A 23,411-nucleotide genomic window follows, 5' to 3' on the forward strand; every position below is an offset into this window, starting at 1 on the left:
CTGATTAACTGCCTGCCCCATAATAAGTGCATAGTAAGGGCAGGGAGTGTGTCCGTTTATTGCTGTATTGTCTCTCCCAAGCGCTTAGTCCGGTGCTTTACACGCAGTAAGCGCTCCCTGAATCCGTAAAATGGGGATGAAGACTGTGAGAGCCCCATGTGGGACGAGGACTGTGTCCAACCTGATTAACGGCCTGCCACATAATAAGTGCATAGTAGGGGCAGGGAGTGTGTCCGTTTATTGCTGTATTGTCTCTCCCAAGTGCTTAGTCCGGTGCTTTGCACACAGTAAGCGCTCCCTGAATCTGTAAAATGGGGATGAAGACTGTGAGAGCCCCATGTGGGACGAGGACTGTGTCCAACCTGATTAACTGCCTGCCCCATAATAAGTGCGTAGTAAGGGCAGGGAGTGTGTCCATTTATTGCTGTATTTTCTCTCCCAAGCGCTTAGTCCGGTGCTTTGCATGCAGTAAGCGCTCCCTGAATCCGTAAAATGGGGATGAAGACTGTGAGAGCCCCATGTGGGACGAGGACTGTGTCCAACCTGATTCACTGCCTGCCCCATAATAAGTGCATAGTAAGGGCAGGGAGTGTGTCCATTTATTGCTGTATTGTCTCTCCCAAGCACTTAGTCTGGTGCTTTGCACACAGTAAGCGCTCCCTGAATCCATAAAATGGGGATGAAGACTGTGAGAGCCCCATGTGGGACCAGGACTGTGCCCAACCTGATTAACGGCCTGCCACATAATAAGTGCATAGTAAGGGCAGGGAACTGCCTGCCACATAATAAGTGCGTAGTAAGGGCAGGGAGTGTGTCCGTTTATTGCTGCATTGTCTCTCCCAAGCGCTTAGTCCGGTGCTTTGCACGCAGTAAGCGCTCCCTGAATCCGTAAAATGGGGATGAAGACTGTGAGAGCCCCGTGAGGGACAAGGACTGTGTCCAACCTGATTGCCTGCCACATAATAAGTGCGTAGTAAGGGCAGGGAGTGTGTCCGTTTATTGCTGTATTGTCTCTCCCCAGCGCTTAGTCCGGTGCTTTGCACGCAGTAAGCGCTCCCTGAATCCGTAAAATGGGGATGAAGACTGTGAGAGCCCCACGTGGGACGAGGACTGTGTCCAACCTGATTGCCTGCCACATAATAAATGCGTAGTAAGGGCAGGGAACTGCCTGCCACATAATAAGTGCACAGTAAGGGCAGGGAGTGTGTCCGTTTATTGCTGTATTGTCTCTCCCAAGCGCTTAGTCTGGTGCTTTGCACACAGTAAGCGCTCCCTGAATAATAATAATAATAATGATGGCATTTATTAAGTGCTTACTATGTGCAAAGCACTGTTCTAAACACTGGGGTGGTTCCAAGGTGATCAGGTTGCCTCACAGGGGGCTCACAGTCTTAATCCCCATTTTACAGATGAGGTAACTGAGGCACAGAGAAGTGAAGTGACTTACCCAAAGTCACACAGCTGACAATTGGTGAAGCTGGGATCCGACCGAATTAATGAATATCACAGAATTAGCCTAGTTCCCTGCCCATAGCGAGCGCCTTCTGAATGTCCAGCAGGAGAAGATTTAGGGGTCTGGCAGGAGAAGATTTAGGGGCAGATAGAGGGGAGAGGGGGCTTGGGGGTGGGGAAGGCTCCTCTATCTCCCTGAGTTGGGTTCAGTGCCCCGGTCAGAGAGTTGAATTCTCCGACGCGGCTTCTCTCCGGGCCATTAAACAGGAACTGGTCTCTGCTGGTCCGACCTAAGACGTCCAGACTGGCCCAGTTCCCCCTTCCCCCTCTCCGAGAGAGTCACGCCTCCCCCGGGACCCCCAGCTTTGGGGGAGGTTTTTTTTTTTTTAATCAATCAATCAATCGGATTTATCGAGCGCTTACTGTGTGCAGAGCACTGGACTAAGCGCTTGGGAAGTCCAAGTTGGCACCGTATAGAGACGGTCCCCACCCAACAGTGGGCTCGCAGTCTAGAAGGGGGAGACAATATTTTTTATTGTCCATCGGCCAGTTGTATTTATTGAGCGCTCCAAGTGTGCGGAGCACTGGACCGAGCGCTCGGAGCAGCGTGGCTCAGCGGAAAGAGCGGGGGCTTGGGAGTCAGAGGTCACGGGTTCGCATCTCCTCACCGTACCTCGTTCTCGCCTGTCCCGCCATCGACCCCCGGCCCCCGTCCTCCCCCGGGCCCGGAATGCCCCCAATCCCTCTGCCCATCCGCCAAGCTAGCTCTCTTCCTCCCTTCAAGGCCCTACTGAGAGCTCACCTCCTCCAGGAGGCCTTCCTACACTGAGCCCCTTCCTTCCTCTCCTCCTCGTCCCCCCTCTCCATCCCCCCATCTTACCTCCTCCCCTTCCCCACAGCACCTGTATATATGTATACATTTGTACATATTTATTACTCTATTTATTTATTTATTTTACTTTTACATATCTATTTATTTTATTTTGTTAGTATGTTTGGTTTTGTTCTCTGTCTCCCCCTTTTAGCCTGTGAGCCCACTGTTGGGTAGGGACTGTCTCTATATGTTGCCAATTTGTACTTCCCAAGCGCTTAGTACAGTGCTCTGCACATAGTAAGCGCTCAATAAATACGATTGATTGATTGATCCCAGCTCTGCCGCTTGTCAGCTGCGTGACCTTGGGCAAGCCACTTCACTTCTCTGGGCCTCAGTTCCCTCATCTGTAAAATGGGGATGAAGACTGTGAGCCCCCCGTGGGACAACCTGATCACCCCGTATCCTCCCCAGCGCTTAGAGCGGTGCTTTGCACATGGTAAGCGCTTAACAAATGCCAATTATTATTATTATTATTACAGTGCCTGGAACATAGTGAGGGCTTAACAAATACCACCATTATTATTATATCAAGCGCTTAGTCCAGTGCTCTGCACACAGTAAGCGCTCAATAAATACGATTGATTGATTGATTATATTATTATCCTCCTATCTGGTGCCGGAGATGTGAGAATTTGAGCTCTGGGAGGGCGAGGAGCCAGGTGGAAAATCTTCCTTGGTCTGGGAGCCTAGGCTGCAGGGATCCGGGGGTGGGGGACACCTGGGTCCCTTGCCCTGTTCCGGGAGTCTGACTCAGAGGGAGGCGGCCCCTCTCCGCCTGGGCCTTTCCCGGGTGCTCCCGTGCGCGGAGGAGGGAAGAAGGGAAGGAATCGGGGGCCGCCCCGGATCTCCGATTTCCCGGTCCCTCGCTAGGCCTGGAAGGCCGGAACTCCTGGATCCTGAGAGAACCGGTGAGTCCGGGTGGGACAACCTGATGGGCTTGTATCATCATCATCATCATCATCATCAATCGTATTTATTGAGCGCTTACAGTGTGCAGAGCACTGGACTAAGCGCTTGGGAAGTCCAAGTTGGCAACATATACAGTCCCTACCCAACAGCGGGCTCACAGTCTAGAAGGGGGAGACAGAGAATAAAACCAAACGTACTAACAAAATCAAATAAATAGAATAGATATGTACAAGTAAAATAAATAGAGTAATAAATATGTACAAACATATATATAGGTGTTGTGGGGACAGAGAGCGCCTCTAGACTGTGAGCTCGTTGTGGGCAGGGATTGTCTCCGCAGGGCTCCGCACACCGTAAGCGCTTCATAAATACGACTGAATAAATGAGTGGCAAGTTGGGGGCAGGGACTGTGCCTGTTATATTGTTAAACGGTAATAATAATAATAATGGTGGTATTTGTTAAGCGCTTCTTATGTGCAGCGTGGCTCAGCCCGGGCTTGGGAGTCAGAGGTCATGGGTTCGAATGCCGGCTCTGCCACCTGTCTGCTGTGTGACCGTGGGCAAGGCACTTCACTTCTCCGAGCCTCAGTTCCCTCATCTGTAAAATGGGGATTAAGAAGGGTGTTTTTCCTCACAGGGTTTATCTTCGCTCCCTCCCGCTTCAGGGATGGAAAGAGGAGCGGGTTTAGATAAGCCCCAACCTTGTACTCCTGAGGGACGGCGGGGAGATGGAGGGAAGACTCCTAGACTGTAAGCCCGCTCTTGGGTAGGGACTGTCTCTATGTGTTGCCGACTTGTACTTCCCAAGCGCTTACTACAGTGCTCTGCACACAGTAAGTGCTCAATAAATACGATTGATTGATTGATTGATTGATTGAAGAGTTGGGAAGCAGCATGGCATAGTGGAGAGAGCCCAAACTTGGGAGTCAGAAGGTTATGGGTTCTAATCCCTGCTCCGCCACCTGTCTGCTGTGTGGCCCTGGGCAAGTCGCGTCGCTTCTCTGGGCCTCAGTGGCCTCATCTGGAAAATGGGGATTAATCAATCAATCAATCGTATTTATTGAGCGCTTGGGAAGTCCAAGTTGGCAACATATAGAGACAGTCCCTACCCAACAGTGGGCTCACAGGCTAGAAGGGGGAGACAGAGAACAAAACCAAACATATCAACAAAAGAAAATAAATAGAATAGATTTGTACAGGTAAAATAAATAAATAAATAGAGTAATAAATATGTACAGACATATATACATACATATACATACATATATATGAATATATATATATACATATATAGAATGTACATATATATACATGTATATATACACATATACAGAATAGATGTGTACAAGTAAAATAAATAGAGTAATAAATATGTACATACATATATACATACATATATACACATACATACATACACATATATATGTATATATGTGTGTGTATATATATGTGTGTATATATATGTGTGTGTGTATATATACACACACACACACATATATATGAGTACAGACATATATACATACATATATGTTTGTACATATTACTCTATTTTACTTGTACATATCTATTCTATTTATTTTATTTTGTTAGTATGCTTGGTTTTGTTCTTTGTCTCCCCCTTTTAGACTGTGAGCCCACTGTTGGGTAGGGACTGTCTCTATATGTTGCCAATTTGTACTTCCCAAGCGCTTAGTACAGTGCTCTGCACACAGTAAGCGCTCAATAAATACGATTGATGATGATGATGATATATACATACATACACACATATATGTATATATGTGTATATATGTATGTATGTATATTTATGTGTGTGTGTGTGTGTGTGTGTATATATGAGCCCTTTACGGGATGAGGACTGTGCCCAACCCGATTTGATTGTACCCACCCAAGCGCTTAGTACAGTGCCTGGCGCAGAGTAAGTGCTTAATCAGTACCGTTATTATTATTATTGTTATTATTAAGAGTTGAGGCCTTGCGAGGGGGCAGCTCTCCCTGACTTGGGAAGGGAATGAAACCAGGGGAGGGGGCAGAACCCCAGGCTGCCTGAAGGGCCGAGGATGGGGAATTGGGAGGGGGGAGAAGGGGGGATCCCCCCCCTCCCTCAGTGTCCCCTTGGGCCCAGGACAAGGAGTCCCCGAGCTCTGACCTCCTCCTTACCCCCCACCTCCGTCCCCAGGCAGCCCGGGCTGGATTCCTGATGGCTTATCACATCTGGCTGTCCACACCCGCTCATTAAATCCAACTTTGCACATGTGTCACCTGGCTCTCTCTTCCCCCACCCCAAGGACACCTCCTGGCGCCCACCCCATCCCCCAGTTCTTCCCCTTCCCTTTCGGATAGATTAGGGCCCTCAATCGTCCTGCTCTGCCCCGATCCCACTCCCCTTCGGATGGAGAAACAGAAATCGAGGCCCCGGGGACCCTCGGCCTGCCCACACCTCTGGCATTGGTGGGAAGGGGGGAGAAGGGTCATCTTGGGGGGGAGATCGCACCTCTTAAGGGTCTGCATGGACTCCGTTTCCAATGGACCTCAGGCCTCTCGGTCTTCTTCCTTTCCTCCCCTCTAATCCCTGGATGAGTGCTATTTTTCCCCCCTTATCTTCCTACTTTGACCCTCCAGCCCTACCTTTCTCAGCTTGTTTTCCTCAAACCACCTCGCAGTCCCGAGCCTGACCCTGTCGGGGTACAGAAGGGGAGGCCGTGAGCCCGTTGTTGGGTAGGGACCGTCTCTCTATGTTGCCAACTTGTACTTCCCAAGCGCTTAGTCCAGTGCTCTGCACACAGTAAGCCCTCAATAAATACGATTTATTGATTGATGATTGATTGAGGGGACCCTCCTGGGGCACACCCGACCTCCGTTAGACCAGGCCTTTCCATCAGTGGTTTCTATTGAGCGCTTACTGTGTGCAGACTGTAGACTCTAAGATCATTAATGATCATGGTATTTTTGAAGCGCTTACTATGTGCCAAGCGTTGTTCTAAGAGCTGGAGTAGATTCAAGTCAATCAGTCCCTCTCCCACATGGGGACCACAGTCTTAATCCCCATTTTCACAGGTGAGGTAACTGAGGCCCAGAGAAGTGAAATGACTTGCCCAGGGTCACCCAGCACTTAAGTGGCGGAGGCAGGATTAGAACCCATGTCCTCTGACTCCCAAGCAGACGTGGAGGGGCCGGGATTAGAACCCAGGTCCTTCTGACGGTCAGGCCTGGGCTCTATCCACTAAACCATGCAGCTGCTCCGTGTAGACAGGGAATGTGTCTATCAGCTCTGTTATATTGGACTCTCCCAAGTGCACATAGTAAGTCTCATTAATAATAATAATAATAATAATAACGATGGTATTTGTTAAGCGTTTACTATGTGCAAAGCACTGTTCTAAGCGCTGGGGGGATACAAGGTGATCAGGTAGTACCACGTGGGGCTCACAGTCTTAATCCCCATTTTACAGATGAGGGAACTGAGGCACAGAGAAGTGAAGTGACTTGCCCAAGTCACACAGCTGACACTTGGCAGAGCTGGGATTTGAACCCATGACCTCTGACTCCATAGCCCGTGCTCTTTCCACTGAGCCACACTGCTTCTCTGCCATTGATTGACTACAGAACACTGCCCTAAGCGCTTCCATTTATGTACATATCCTTATATACCTACTACATCCCCTTTCTGTAATTTAATGATGGCATTTGTTAAGCACTTACTATGTGCAAAGCACTGTTCTAAGCGCTGGGGGGGATACAGGGTGATCAGGTTGTCCCATGTGGGGCTCACAGTCTTAATCCCCATTTTACAGATGAGGGAACTGAGGCTCAGAGAAGTTAAGGGACTTGCCCAAGGTCACACAGCAGAGAAGGAGCGTGGCTCAGTGGAAAGAGCGTGGGCTTTGGAGTCAGAGGTCATGGGTTCAAATCCCGGCTCTGGCAATTGTCAGCTGGGTGACTTTGGGGAAGTCACTTCACTTCTCTGTGCTTCAGTTCCCTCGTCTGTAAAATGGGGATTAAGACTGTGAGCCCCCCATGGGACAACCTGATCACCTTGTAACTTCCCCAGTGCTTAGAACAGTGTTTTGCACATAGTAAGCGCTTAATAAATACCGTAATTATTATTATTATGTGGCAGAGCCGGGATTAGAACCTCTGACTCCTAAACCCGGGCACTTTCCACTGAGCCACGACATTTATTTCAATGTCTACCCCCTCTCGGTGTAGACTGTAAGCTTCCTGTGGGCTGGGGCTGGGATCGTGTTCACTAACTCCGTTGTATTGCACAGTGCTCAGTACAGTGCCTGGCACCTAGTAAGCGCTTAACAAATATAAAAAATATATGTGTCTATGTATATGCATGTGCAAATATATATGTGCACACACATACTCCTATTTGCTACTTTTGTGGCAACTTGTCAATCAATCAGTCGTATTTATTGAGCGCTTACTGTGTGCAGAGCACTGTACTAAGCGCTTGGGAAGTCCAAGCTGGCAACATATAGAGACGGTCCCTACCCAACTGTTTGTGGACTTCCTACTGTTCTCAGTGTCTGTGAGCCCATTATTCATTCATTCATTCAATCGTATTTATTGAGCGCTTACTGCGTGCAGAGCACTGTGCTAAGCGCTTGGGAAGTGCAAGTTGGCAACATATAGAGTCTAAACCCCTCGAGGGCCAGATTGTAAATTCTTTTGTAGTATATGCTCTCAAGCACCCAGTACAGTGCTCTGCACGCAGTAAGTGCTCAATAAATACGATTGAAAGAAAGGAAATATATAGGGCTCAATATATTCTGGAGAGAAGGTTTGGGTTTGGGGGGGAAAGGGGATCCGAGGGAGAAGACTTTGACATTATTTCTTTTCTCTCAGTACTGGATATTTGTCCGGTGCTCTCCCAAGCACTTAGTCCAGTCCTCGGCACACGGTGAGCGCGCGTTAAATCCCTTTGATTGATTGATTAATCCATCTCCGTCTCGCATCGCGGCCCCGAGAGAAGCAGCGAGGCCAAGAGGAAAGAGCCCGGGCCTTGGTAGCCTGAGGACCTGGGTTCCGCGCTCCGCCACTTACCTGCTTTGTGACCTTGGGCAAGTCACTTCAGCTTCTCTGGGCCTCAGTTTCCTCACCAGCAAAATGGGAATCCCATTTCTGTTCCGTCTCCCACTTAGAGAAGCAGCGTGGCTCATTGGGAAAGAGCCCGGGCTTTGGAGTCGGAGGTCATGGGTTCATATCCCAGCTCTGCCAAGTGTCAGCTGTGTGACTTTGGGCCAGTCAGTTCACTTCTCTGAGCCTCAGTTACCTCATCTGTAAAATGGGGATTGACTGTGAGTCCCACGTGGGGCAACTTAATCACCTTGTATCCTCCCCAGCGCTTAGAACAGTGCTTTGCACATAGTAAGCGCTTAACAAATGCCATTATTATATTATTATTATTATTATTACATCCCAGCTCTGCCAATTGTCAGCTGTGTGACTTTGGGCAAGTCACTTCACTTCTCTGGGCCTCAGTTCCCTCATCTGTAAAATGGGGATTAAGACTGTGAGCCCCCCGTGGGACAACCTGATTACTTTGTCACCTCCCCAGTGCTTAGAACAGTGCTTTGCACATAGTAAGCACTTAATAAATGCCATTATTATTATTATTACTTAGACGGTGAGCCCCATGCAGGACCTAATTATCATGCATCTGCCTCAGCGCTTAGAATCAATCAATCAATCGTATTTATTGATTCATTCATTCATTCATTCATTCAATCGTATTTATTGAGCGCTTACTGTGTGCAGAGCACTGGACTAAGCGCTTGGGAAGTCCAAGTTGGCAACATATAGAGACGGTCCCTACCCAACAGTGGGCTCACAGCCTAGAAGGGGGAGACAGAGAACAAAACCAAACATATTAACAAAATAAAATAAATAGAATAGATAGGTACAAGTAAAATAAATAAATAAATAGAGTAATAAATATGTATAAACATATATACATATATACAGGTGCTGTGGGGAAGGGAAGGAGGTAAGATGGGGGGGATGGAGAGGGGTGAGGGGGAGAGAAAGAGCTTAGAAAGAGCTTGGCGCGTAGTAAATGCTAAACAAATACCACAGCTACCGTTATCATCATCATCATCAATCGTATTGAGCGCTTACTATGTGCAGAGCACTGTATTAAGCGCTTGGGAAGTACAAATTGGCAACATATATGAGTATTGGATATTTGTATTGTATTTGTTTGATACTCTCCCAAGCCCTTAGTACAGTGCCCTGCAACCGTGCAATCAATTAAGCATTTACTGGGTGCAGAGCACTGCACTAAGCGCTTGGGAGAGCACAATATAACAGAGTTGGTAGACACATTCCCTACCCACAAGGAGCTTTCAATCAACCAGTGGTATTTATTGAGCGCTTCCTGTGTGCAGGCACTTATCTGCTGTGTGACCGGGGGCAAGGCACTTCACTTCTCTGTGCCTCAGTTACCTCATCTGTAAAAAATGGGGACTGAGATCATTGAGCCCTACGTGGGACGGGGGCTGTCTCCAACCTGATCAATTTGTATCTACCCCTGTGCTTAGAACAACGCTTGGCACATAGTAAGCGCTCAACAAATACCACATTTATTACCGTACTAGGTGCTTGGGAGAGTTCAATATCATCATCATCATCAATCGTATTTATTGAGGGCTTACTATGTGCAGAGCACTGTACTAAGCGCTTGGGAAGTACAAATTGGCAACATATAGAGGCAGTCCCTACCCAGCAGTGGGCTCACAGTCGACATCATCATCAGTCGTATTTATTGAGCGCTTACTGTGTGCAGAGCACTGTACTAAGCGCTTGGGAAGTATGACAGAACTGGGCGTAGTGGCTAGAGCCCGGGCCTAGGAATCAGAAGGACATGGGTTCTAATCCCAGCTCTGCCACCTGTCCGCTGAATGACCTTGGGCAAGTCACTTCACTTCTCTGTGCCTCAGTTACCTCATCTGTAAAAAAATGGGGACTGAGACTGTGAGCCCCACGTGGGACAGGGACTGTGGTGTCCAATCCGATTTGCTTACCCCCATTCCAGCGCTTAGTACGGTGCCTGCCACATAGTAAGCACTTAGACACCATCGTTATTATTAGACACACACCCTGCCCCCGGTGAGCTTCCAGTCTAGGGAAGCACTGTGGCTCAGTGGAAAGAGCCCGGGCTTGGGAGTCAGAGGTCGTGGGTTCTAATCCTGGTTCTGCCACCTGTCAGCTGTGTGACTTTGGGCAAGTCACTTCACTTCTCTGGGCCTCAGTGACCTCATCTGTAAAATGGGGATGAAGACTGTGAGCCCCACGTGGGCCAACCTGATCACCTTGTATCTCCCCCAGTGCTTAGAACAGTGCTTGGCACCTAGTAAGCGCTTAGCAGATAGCAACATCATTATTATTATTATTAAAGACGATGGAGGGATGGGTGGTGAGAAGCAGCGTGGCCCAGCGTCAAGAGCCCGGGCTTGGGAGTCAGAAGTCATGGGTTCTAATCCCGGTTCCGCCAACTGTCAGCTGTGTGACCTTGGGCAAGTCGCTTCACGTCTCTGAGCCTCAGTTCCCTCATCCGTCAAATGGGGTTGAAGAGTGTGAGCCCCCCGTGGGACCACCTGATCACCTTGTATCCCCCCTCGGCGCTTAGAACAATCAATCAATCAATCAATCGTATTTATTTATTGAGCGCTTACTGTGTGCAGAGCACTGTACTAAGCGCTTGGGAAGTACAAGCTGGCAACCCAAGAACAGTGCCTGGCACCTAGTAAGCGCCCAACACCTGCCATCGTTATTATTCTTATTATAATGGATCTCATCCCCTGTGTCTCTGACCAGACTTTTTAGACTGTGAGCCCACTGTTGGGTAGGGACCGTCTCTCTATGTTGCCAACTTGTACTTCCCAAGCGCTTAGTACAGTGCTGTGCACGTAGTAAGCGCTCAATAAAGACGATTGATGATGATGGCCCTGCTCCTGTTGCTGAAGCCCCGGTAACCGGGGCGAGGGGGGCGTGGCCAGCCGGGGGGGGGCCCCGCATGCATATTCATGCGGTGCACATCTGCATATTCATGAGGTGCGTATCTGCATATTCATGTGGTGTGTGCATATTGATGAGGGGGCGTGGCCCGCGACTGTATAAGGGGGCCGCCGCAGCCTCGGTCCCCGCACTGCTGACAGCGGAGCCCACCGCGACCCCCCAAATCCCCCCCCAGCCCGACCCCCCACCCCCACCCCCTTTTTTTCCACGGCTTTGGGGGCGCATTTTGGCCCTTTCTGACCCGGGGTGACCCTCGGACTCTCTTTTTCTTTTCTTTTCTTTTCTTTTTTTCTTTCCCCCCCATCTCTCTGCATCGGTCCCATTGGGGCTGTCAATCACCCCGCCCCCTCCCCCTCCCCCTCCAACACCCTCGGGTCTTCGGAGCTCGGGACTCCGCCGGCCCTCGGGGGGAGCGGCCCCCCCCGGTCCCCCCCCGGCCCCCCCCCGGCCCCCCGTGGTGATGGAGAAGGAGAAGCGGAGCGGCGGCCGGCTGCTGGACGAGTGGAAGGACTTCGTCTGGAACCCGCGGACCCGCCAGTTCATGGGCAGGACCGGCGGCAGCTGGGGTACCCACCGGGGGTCCCGCAGGCCGGGTGGGAGGGAGGGAGGGATGGGTGCCTCGGGCCCCCGGCGGGGGGACAGGAGGGGGGCGGGGGGGACGGGCCGCCGGAGCCGGGGGAGGGTGGGAGGGAACAAGGGGTCGTGGGAGGGGAGATTTGGGGGAGCCGGGGGGGGGAGGGGGTCGTGGGAGGGGAGATTGGGGGGAGAGGGGGTCGTGGAAGGGGAAATTTGGGGGGGAGGGGGTCGTGGAAGGGGAAATTTGGGGGAGCTGGGGGTGGGGGTCGAAGAAGGGGAGACTTGGAGCTGGGGGGAGAGGGGTCGTGGATGGGGGGATTTGGGGAGAGGGGTTTATGGAAGGGGAGATTTGGGGAGCTGTGGGGGAGGGGAGATTGGGGGGTTGGGGGTAGGGGGAGTGGAAAAGGGAGATTTGGGGGGGCTGGGGGTAGGGGGTCGTGGAAGGGAAGATTTAGGGGAGATGGGGGAGGGGGGTGGGAGGGGAGATTGGGGGGAAGGGGGTCGTGGAAGGGGAGATTTGGGGGGAGGGGGTCGAGGAAGGGGAGACTTAGGGGAGCTGGGGGGGAGGGGGGTCGTGGATGGGGGATTTGGGGGGAGGGGGTCATGGAAGGAGAGATTGGGGGTTGGGGATGGGGGGTCGTGGAAAGGGGGATGTGGAAGGGGAGATTGGGGGGGTTGGGGGGAGGGGGTCGTGGAAGGGGAGATTTAGGGGAACTGGGGGAGGGGGTGGTGAGGGGAGATTGGGGGGAGGGAGTCGTGGAAGGGGAGATGAAGAGGAGATTTAGGGGAGCTGGGGGGGAGGGGGGTGGGCGGGGAGGTTTGGGGGTCTGGGGGCCTGGGCGGCGAAGCCGGAGGAGGAGGAGGCGGGGTGGGGGGGTGGGGGGTCCCCGCATCTCCCCGGTGGCTGCGGGGGCGGAGAAAGTGGGTCACGGCGGCGCCCTAACTCGGCCTCGACGGGGCCCCGGCGCCCGGGGGCAGGGGGGCGGGGGGGGCAGGGGGCTCTCCCCGGGATCCGCTCACCTCTGTGTGTGTGTGTGTGTGTGTGTGTGTGTGTGTGGTCCTTTGGTCCTCCCCCCCCCCCCTTCCCCATCCTTCCTCCCACGATCCAGAGACCCCCGCCCCTTCCTCGTCTATTTTTAGCCTGGGCGCCCCCTCCTCCGCCCTCCCCTGCGGCCTCATCAGTAGTCATGGGGGGGACGGGGGGGTCCAGGCCGGCCCACCTCCCCAGCCGCGGGGCCGGCCTGCCCTGGTCTGGCCTTTAGCCCCAGCGTTTAGCGGAGGGAACATTTTGAGGCCCTGGAGTCCTGTTGAGACTCATTCATTTATTCCATCGCATGTACTGAGCGCTTACTGGGTGCCCACCACTGGGCTAAGCGCCTGCGAGAGGCGGACGCGATCCCGGCCCACAAAGAGTTTGCCATCTGTGGCTCCGGAGTGTGTGCTTGTGTGGTTTATTTATTTATCTTACTTACACACATCTATTTATTTTATTTTGTTAGTATGTTTGGTTTTGTTCTCTGGCTCCCCCTTCTATCAATCAATCAATAAATCGTATTTATTGAGCTCTTACTGTGTGCAGAGCACTGTACTAAGCGCTTGGGAAGTACAAGTTGGCAACATATAGACTGCAAGCCCACTGTTGGGTAGGGACCGTCTCTATGTGTTGCCGATTTGTACTTCCCAAGCGCTTAGTACAGTGCTCTGCACACAGTAAGCGCTCAATAAATACGATTGATTGATTGGTTGGAGATAGTGGAGCCCCCCCCCCAACATCCCTCTTTTCCCTTTGGGATGGTGGGGAGGGTCTCCAGGGTGTTTGCAATTCCGGCCGATTGGGAAGGTGTGAGGCCATTCATTTATTTCACCTGTACATATCTATTCCATTTATTTTATTTTGTTGAAATGTTTTGTTCTCTGTCCCCCCCTTCTAGACTGTGAGCCCACTGTTGGGTAGGGACCATCTCTATATGTTGCCAACTTGGACTTCCCAAGCGCTTAGTACAGTGCTCTGCACGCAGTAAGCGCTCAATAAGTACGATTGATTGATTGAAGGAGTGGTGGGATGGGGCAGCCCTGGAGGGTCGTGGGATTGTGTGACATTTCAGGGCCCCCGATAGCAAGCAGCGTGGCTCAATGGAAAAGAGCCCGGGCTTTGGAGGCAGAGGTCATGGGTTCAAATCCCGGCTCCGCCACTCATCGGCTGTGTGACTTTGGGCAAGTCACTTCACTTCTCTGGGCTTCAGTTCCCTCATCTGGAAAATGGGCATTTAAACTGTGAGCCCCCCGTGGGACAACCCGATCACCTTGTGACCTCCCCAGCGCTTAGAACAGTGCTCTGCACATAGTAAGCGCTTAACAAATACCATTATTATTAAGCGCTTAGTACAGTGCTCTGCACACAGCAAGCGCTCAATAAATACGATTGATGATTTATTATTTAAGTTGGGAAGCCGCGGGGCCTGGAGGAGAGAGCTCCGGCCCGGGCGTCGGAGGAGCCAGGCCCTGACATCTGCCTGGCTGGGTGACCTCGGGCGAGTCCCTTAACGTCTCCGGGCCTCAGTTTCCTCATCTGCAAGATGGGGATTCAATCCTCCTCCCTCCGGTTTAGCCTGCGGGCCCCGTCTGGTACAGGGACTGTGTCCAACCTGAATATCCTGTATCTACCACAGTGCTCGACACAAAGAAAGCGCTGAACCAATCCTATCATTAGCGTTATTAGTTGTGGAATTGCGTGTTGTGCCTTTTGAGTGTAGAGTTGTGCGCTGTGGGGCATGCAATTGTGGCATGGGAAATCAGACCCCACAACTGTGGTGGTAAAATAAGCGTAGGGACAGTTGTACACTTAGGGGTTTGTGAAGATACAATTGTAAAGTAGCCAGGGATTAGTCATACAGTTCAGTTTGAGGATAGTTGTACAGTTGCCCAGAATTAGGTGTGCATGGATTTTTTAAAACATATTAAGCATTTACTATCAATCAAGCAATCAATCGTATTTATTGAGCGCTTACTATGTGCAGAGCACTGTACTAAGCGCTTGGGAAGTACAAATTGGCAACACATAGAGACAGTCCCTACCCAACAGTGGGCTCACAGTCTCAAAGGGGGAGACAGAGAACAGAACCAAACATACCAACAGAATAAAATAAATAGGATAGAAATGTACAAGTAAAATAAATAAATAAATGAATAAACAGAGTAATAAATACTACGTGCCAGGCACTCTACTAAGCACTGGGGTAGAGCCAAGCTAACCAGGAAGGACACAGTCCCTGTTCTGTGTGGGACTCCCAGTCTTAATCCCCGTTTTCCAGATGAGGTAACTGAGGCACAGAGAAGCTAAGCGACTCGCCCAAGGTCACCCAGCAGACAAGTCACTTAACTTCCCCGTGCCTCAGTTACCTCATCCGTAGTTGCTCAGCCAGTCTGGGGGGAGGCGGTGATGTTGTGACTCTGGGACTGTCCCCAGTAGCTCTGGCCCTAAATCGGGGTGGGTTGTGCTTGGGTTCTAATTCTGGCTCCGCCGCTTGTCTGCTGGGTGACCTTGGGCGAGTCCCTTCACTTCTCTGTGCCTCAGTTCCCTCATCTGGAAAATGGGGATGGAGACTGTGAGCCCCATGAGGGACCGGGACCGTTTTCAACCTGATTTTCCTCGCATCCTCCCCAGTGCTTAGTAATAATAACGGCTTTTATTAAGCACTTACTGTGTGCAAAGCACTGTTCTAAGCGCTGGACATCATCATCATCATCATCAATCGTATTTATTGAGCGCTTACTAAGTGCAGAGCACTGTACTAAGCGCTTGGGAAGTACAAATTGGCAACATATAGACAGTCCCTGCCCAACAGTGGGCTCACAGTCTAAAAGGGGGAGACAGAGAACAAAACCAAACGTACGAACAAAATGAAATAAATAGAATAGATATGTACAAGTATAATAAATAGAGTAATAAATATGTACATACATATATACAGAACAAATACCACAAATTAACAAATACCACAATCATTACAGACGTGGGCATTCTTCGTATACAGGGTCTTGTGTCTTCAGAGTTACAGGTTCAGGGTTTGGGACGGGGCACGTGAGAACCGCAAGTGTTGTCGCTGTGCTGGGTGTGTCTGAGGTTGGGTGGATGTAGCAGTTTCTGAACAATGTGCAATTGTGGTGACAAATCACGTGTCCCAACGCTTGAGGTTGTGATGTTGTGGATCCACTTGGGGCCTTGGAGAAGTGTGGGTTGGGCGTGTGTGGGCCTTGACGGGTGCTGAGGTCTTGGAAGTGGACTATGGTGGTGTGCGGAGGGTGGGTTTACGCGGTTGAGGAGATGGTCAATCAATCAATCATATTTATTGAGCGCTTACTGTGTGCAGAGCACTGTACTAAGCGCTTGGGAAGTACAAGTTGGCCACACATAGAGACAGTCCCTACCCAACAGTGGGCTCCCAGTCTAGAAAAATCAATGCGAGCAAATCAGGTTGAACACAGTCCCCGTCCCGTGGTGGGAGTGGAACCACAGAGAAGCAGTGGTTACAGCCCAGGGCTTGGGATTCTGTCCGAAGGACCTGGGTTCAAATCCCGCCTCTGCCACTTGCCTGCTTTATGACCGTGAGAAAGTCGCTTCATTTCCCTGGGCCTCATCTGGAAAATGGGCATTTAAGACTGGGAGCCCCATGCGGGACAGGGACTGCGCCCAACCCGATTTCCGTGTAGCCTCGCCAGTGCTTAGCACAGTGCCTGGCACATAATAAGTGCTTAGCAAATGCTGCAATCATAATTATTGTTATCGTTGGGATAATTGGGCAAGCAGGCTGCAGCAGGTGGATTTGCAAAGGTGGTTGTTTATCTTGCTTTTATGTTGCCAACTTGGACTTCCCAAGCGCTTGGTACAGTGCTCTGCACACAGTAAGCGCTCAATAAATACGATTGATTGATTGCTTTATGTCCAAGTGATTGTGGAAAGGGGTCGTTTAAAAAAGCGCTATTTGTCAGGCACTGTATTAAGCGTTGGGGTACAGCTAAGCTAATCAGGTTGGACACAGTCCCTGTCCCAGGTGGGGCTCACCGGAGTTATCCCATTTTACAAGTGAGGGAACTGAGGCCCAGGGAAGTGAAACGACTTGCCCAAGGTCATGTGGCAGACAAGTGAAGGAGCTGGGATTAGAACCCACTTTCCACTTTACCACGCTTCCTCCACAATTAGTTGGGATCAATCAATCAATCAATCAATCGTATTTATTGAGCGCTTACTGAAGCAGCGTGGCTCAGTGGAAAGAGCCCGGGTTTTGGAGTCAGAGGTCATGGGTTCGAATCCCGCTCCGCCACATGTCTGCTGTGTGACCTTGGGCAAGTCGCTTAACTTCTCTGAGCCTCAGTTACCTCATCTGTAAAATGGGGATTAAGACTGTGAAACCCACATGGGACAACCCGATCACTTTGTATCCCCCCAGCGCTTAAAACGGTGCTTTGCACATAATAAGCGCTTAACAAATGCCATTATTATTATTATTATTATTACTGGGATGGGTTCATTCATTCATTCAATCGTATTTATTGAGCGCTTACTGCGTGCAGAGCACTGTACTAAGCGCTTGGGAAGTCCAAGTTGGCAACATATAGAGACGGTCCCTACCCAACAGTGGGCTCGCAGACTTGTGCAGTTGCCCAGATGACTGTCGGGCAGGAGTGTTTAAAGGCCTTGCAGTAGGTTGTGTGTCTGGGGTGGGAGTTGTGTGTTCAGATTACTTTGCCTCGAGCTGGGTGTGCCTATGGTTGTGTTGTGGGTCTGAGAGGTGTTTTGCGTATGGTGGCTATTGGCTTCAAGCGGATGCCTTCGGTGTTCATTCATTCCTTCAATCGTATTTATTTATTTATAAATAAATAAAATAATAAAAATAAATAAATAATTTAAATGAAATAAAATGAATAAAACAATAAAAATAAATAAATAATTTAAATGAAATGAAATAAATGCAATAAATAAAATAAATAAATATAAAGCATATTTATTGAGCGCTTACTGTGCGCAGAGCACTGGACTAAGCGCTTGGGAAGTAAATACATAAAATAATAAATAAAAATAAATAAGTAATTTAAATAAAATAAAATAAATATGAAGTGTATTTATTGAGCGCTTAATGTGCGCAGAGCACTGTGTTAAGCGCTTGGGAAGTAAATAAAATAGTAAGTAAAAATAAATAAATAATTTAAATAAAATAAAATAAATAAATAAAGTAAAATAAATAAATATAAAGCGTATTTATTGAGCGCTTACTGTGCGCAGAGCACTGTACTAAGTGCTTGGGAAGTAAATAAATAAAATAATAAATAAAAATAAATAAATAATTTAAATAAAATAAAATAAATAAAATGAGTAAATATAAAGCGTACTTATTGAGCGCTTACTGTGTGCAGAGCACTGTACTAAGCGCTTGGGAAGTAAATAAATAAAATAATAAATAAAAATAAATAAATAATTTAAATAAAATAAAATAAAATAAAATAATAAAATAAATAAATGTAAAGCGTACTTATTGAGCGCTTACTGTGCGCAGAGCACTGTACTAAGCGTTTGGGAAGTAAATAAATACAATAATAAATAAAAATAAATAAATAATTTAAATAAACTGAATGAATAAAATAAAATAAATAAGTATAAAGCGTATTTATTGAGTGCTTACTTTGCGCAGAGCACTGTACTAAGCGCTTGGGAAGTACAAGTCGACAACCTATAGAGACGGTCCCTAGCCAACAATGGTTCTGGGCTGCGTGCGGGGCGTCGAATGGTTGTGTTTTTGTGTGTCTGGGTGGGAGTCCGAATGTGTTGTGTGGTACTGAGCCTGCCGCAGCCGCAGGGTTATGAGGCTGAGCCATCATCATCATCATCAATCGTATTTATTGAGCGCTTACTATGTGCAGAGCACTGTACTAAGCGCTTGGGAAGTACAAATTGGCAACACATAGAGACAGTCCCTACCCAACAGTGTGCTCACAGCCATTTCACCTGCCCAGAAGGTGTGGGTTCGAGGGGAGCTGGGGGCCGGAGAGCAGGTGCCTGGGTCCCTGAGGAGAGGGGATGCTGGTGGGAGAGAGCTCACCTCTTCCAGGAGGCCTTCCCAGACTGAGCCCCTTCCTTCAGTCAATCAATCAATCGTATTTATTGAGCGCTTATTGTGTGCAGAGCACTGGACTAAGCGCTTGGGAAGTACAAGTCGGCAACACATGGAGACAGTCCCTACCCAACAGCGGGCTCACAGTCTAGAAGGGGGAGACAGACAACAAAACATATAAACCCAATAAAATAAATAGAATAAATTCATTCATTCAATCGTATTTATTGAGCGCTTACTGTGTGCAGAGCACTGGACTAAGCACTTGGGAAGTACAAGTCGGCAGCACATGGAGACAGTCCCTACCCAACAGCGGGCTCACAGTCTAGAAGTCCTTCCTCTCCCCCTCGTCCCCCTCTCCATCCCCCCCATCTTACCACCTTCCCTTCCCCACAGCACCTGTATATATGTATATATGTTTGTACATATTTATTACTCTATTTATCTTGTACATATTCTATTTATTTTGTTAATATATTTTGTTTTGTTGTCTGTCTCCCCCTCCTAGACTGTGAGCCCGCTGTTGGGTAGGGATTGTCTCTATATGTTGCCAACTTGTACTTCCCAAGCGCTTAATACAGTGCTCTGCACACAGTAAGCGCTCAATAAATACGATTGAATGAATGAATATCTATTCTATTTATTTTATTTTGTTAGTGTGTTTGGTTTTGTTCTCTGTCTCCCTCTTCTAGACTGTGAGCCCGCTGTTGGGTAGGGATTGTCTCTATATGTTGCCAACTTGTACTTCCCAAGTGCTTAGTCCAGTGCTCTGCACACAGTAAGCGCTCAGTAAATAAATATGATTGAATGGGGATGGGATGTTTGTGTGTGTGTATGTGTGTGCATGTTCTGAGAGCTCACCTCCTCCAGGAGGCCTTCCCACACTGAGCCCCCTTTTTCCTCTCCTTCCTCCCCTCCCCATCATCCCCCCTCCCTCTGCCCTACCCCCTTCCCCTCCCCACAGCACTTGTATAGATTTGTACATATTTATTATTCTATTTTACTTGCATATATTTACTACCGTATTAATTTTATTAATGATGTGTATACGGCTATAATTCCATTTATTCTGACTGTTTTGACACCTGCGTACGTGTTTTGTTTTGTTGCCCGTCTCCCCCTTCTGCGGCCCGTTGTTGGGTAGGGACCGTCTCTGTATGTTGCCAACTTGTATTTCCCGAGTGCTTCGTACAGTGCTCGACACACAGTAAGTGCTCAACTTGGACTTCCCAAGCGCTTAGTCCAGTGCTCTGCACACAGTAAGCGCTCAATAAATGCGATTGAATGAATTAATGTTTGTATGTATTTATTACTCTATTTATTTGTACATATTTATTCTGTTTTGTTAATATGTTTTGTTTTGTTGCCTGTCTCCCCCTTCTAGGCTGTGAGCCCACTGTTGGGTAGGGACCGTCTCTAGATGTTGCCAAATTGTACTTCCCAAGCGCTTAGTACAGTGCTCTGCACACAGTAAGCGCTCAATAAATACGATTGAATGAATGAATGAATGAATAAAGACGATTGAATGAATGAATGAATGAATGTTCATTCAGTCGTACTGTTTGAGAGCCTACTGCCCTGAACTAAGTGCACGGGAGAGTACGGTCCAACAGCAGACAGGTTCCCTGCCCACATCATCATCATCATTATCAATCGTATTTATTGAGCGCATACTGTGTGCAGAGCACTGTACTAAGCGCTTGGGAAGTACAAGTTGGCAACATAAAGAGACAGTCCCTACCCAACGGTGGGCTCACTGTCTAAAAGGGGGAGACAGAGAACAAAACCAAACATACTAACAAAATAAAATAAATAGAATAGATATGTACAGGTAAAATAAATAGAGTAATAAATCATCATCATCATCATCAATCGTATTTATTGAGCACTTACTGTGTGCAGAGCAGTGTACTCAGCGCTTGGGAAGTACAGGTTGGCAACATGTAGACACAGTCCCTACCCAACAGTGGGCTCACAGTCTAAAAGGGGGAGACAGAGAACAAAACCAAACATACTAACAAAATAAAATAAATAGAATAGATATGTACAAGTAAAATAAATAAATAAATAGAGTAATAAATATGTACAAACATATATCCATATATACAGGTGCTGTGGGGAAGGGAAGGAGGTAAGATGGGGGGATGGAGGGGGGACGAGGGGGAGAGGAAGGAAGGGGCTCAGTCTGGGAAGGCCTCCTGGAGGAGGTGAGCTCTCAGTAGGGCCTTGAAGGGAGGAAGAGAGCTAGCTTGGCGGATGGGCAGAGGGAGGCCATTCCAGGCCCGGGGGAGGACGTGGGCCGGGGGTCGATGGCGGGACAGGCGAGAATGAGGTACGGTGAGGAGATTAGCTCACAGTCTGGGGGGGGAGATGAACATTTAGTATGTTTGGTTTTGTTCTCTGTCTCCCCCTTTTAGACTGTGAGCCCACTTCTGGGTAGGGACTGTCTCTATATGTTGCCGATTTGTACTTCCCAAGCGCTTAGTACAGTGCTCTTCACATGGTAAACGCTCAATAAATACGATTGATGATGATGATTAAACTACATTAAATAAACGAATGAATAAATAAGTTTGCATATTGTAGGGATGAGGGGGGCGTTATGGGGATGGGTGGTGGTGGTGCCGGGGGGTGGGCTTGGGCTGCTGGGCCTGAGGGCTGAGGGTTTTTGTCTTGTTTCGGCAGCCTTCATCCTGCTCTTCTACCTGGTGTTCTATGGGTTCCTCACGGCCATGTTCACGCTCACCATGTGGGCGATGCTGCAGACGGTTTCCGATCACACGCCCAAGTACCAGGACCGGCTCGCCACCCCCGGTGAGGAGACCCCCCCCCACCTTCCCTCCGGACCCCCCCCAGTGAGGCCCCTCGCCCCCCACCCAGGCCCACCCAACGTGGGGTTCTCTCAAGGGCTGTCGGCCCCAGTTATAATAATAATGATGGCATTTATTAAGCGCTTACTATGTGCACAGCACTGTTCTAAGCGCTGGGGAGGTTCCAAGGTGATCAGGTTGTCCCACAGGGGTCTCACAGTGTTAAATCCCCATTTTACAGATGAGGTAACTGAGGCACAGAGAAGGGCAGTGACTTGCCCAACGTCACACAGCTGACAATTGGCCGAGCCGGGATTCGAATCCATGACCTCTGACTCCAAAGCCCGGGCTCTTTTCCACTGCGCCATGCTGCTTCCAGCGTGTGGCCCAGAGTAAGCGCTGAACCCAAACCACCTTGGTACCACTAGCAGTTCCGCACGGAGGAAGGTCTAATATCCAGTTATTCCGATTATTCATTCAGAATAATAGAGAAGCAGCGTGGCTCAGTGGAAAGAGCCCGGGCTTTGGAGTCAGAGGTCATGGGTTCAAATCCCGGCTCCGCCAGCTGTCAGCCGGGTGACTTTGGGCAAGTCGCTTCACTCCTCTGGGCCTCAGTTCCCTCATCTGTAAAATGAGCCCTCCCGTGGGACAACCTGATCACCTTGTATCCCCCCCAGCGCTTAGAACAGTGCTCTGCACATCGTAAGCACTTAACAAATGCCATCATTATTATTATTATTATTATTATTATTGTAACCTCCCCAGCGCTTCCTGGGCCTCAGTTCCCTCATCTGTAAAATGGGGATTAAGACTGTGAGCCCCCCGTGGGCCAACCTGATCACCTTGTAACCTCCCCAGCTCTTAGAACAGTGCTTTGCACATAGTAAGCGCTTAATAAATGCCATCATTATTATTATTATTATTATTATTCATTCAATTGTATTTATCGGGTGCTTACTGTGTGCAAAGCACTGTACTATGCACTTGGGAGAGGACAATAGAACAATAATAATAATAATAATGGCATTTATTAAGCGCTTACCATGTGCAAAGCGCTGAAAGACCCTGCCCACAAGGAGTTCACCGTCTAGAGGGATTAGTAATGCAGTGCTCTGCAGAGCAAACCTTTAACAAGTACCACAATTATTAGTATTAGTGCAGTGTTCTGTAGAGTAAATGTTTAACAAATACCACAGTTATTATTATTAGTGCAGTATCCTGCAGAGTAAATGTTTAACAAAGACCACGATTATTATTATTAGTGCAGTGTCCTGCAGAGTAAATGTTTAACAAAGACCACAATTATTATTATTAGTGCAGTGTTCTGCAGAGTAAATGTTTAACAAATACCACAATTCTTATCATTTTTTAAAAAAGTCTTTTTAGCTTGTTTGTTAAGCGCTTACTACGTGCCAGGCACTGTACTAAGCACTGGGGCAGATACAAGCTAATCAATCAATCAATCATATTTATTGAGCGCTTACTGTGCGCAGAGCACTGTACTAAGCGCTTGGGAATGTCCCATGGGGGGCTCACAGTCTTCATTCCCTTTTTACAGATGAGGGAACTGAGGCTCAGAGAAGTGAAACGACTTGCCCAAGGTCACCCAGCAGACAAGTGGCAGAGCCGGTATTAGAACCCAGGTCCTTCTGACTCCCA

At 48.8% G+C, this 23,411-nt stretch overlaps 1 protein-coding gene across 1 annotated transcript in view; it reads left to right on the forward strand.

Annotated features, from left to right (window-relative positions):
* The window catches only part of LOC119947212 (sex hormone-binding globulin-like), a 58,122-nt gene that overhangs the window by 22,108 nt on the left and 12,603 nt on the right, over positions 1–23,411 (forward strand). The window contains exon 8 of the mRNA XM_038768810.1: positions 21,628–21,756. Coding sequence (XP_038624738.1) covers positions 21,628–21,756 — 129 coding nt within the window. The remainder of the gene's footprint in view (positions 1–21,627; positions 21,757–23,411) is intronic.

The sequence above is a fragment of the Tachyglossus aculeatus genome, chromosome Y4 (genome assembly GCF_015852505.1).
Source record: "Tachyglossus aculeatus isolate mTacAcu1 chromosome Y4, mTacAcu1.pri, whole genome shotgun sequence".
In the NCBI taxonomy this organism is placed as follows: Eukaryota; Metazoa; Chordata; class Mammalia; order Monotremata; family Tachyglossidae; genus Tachyglossus; species Tachyglossus aculeatus.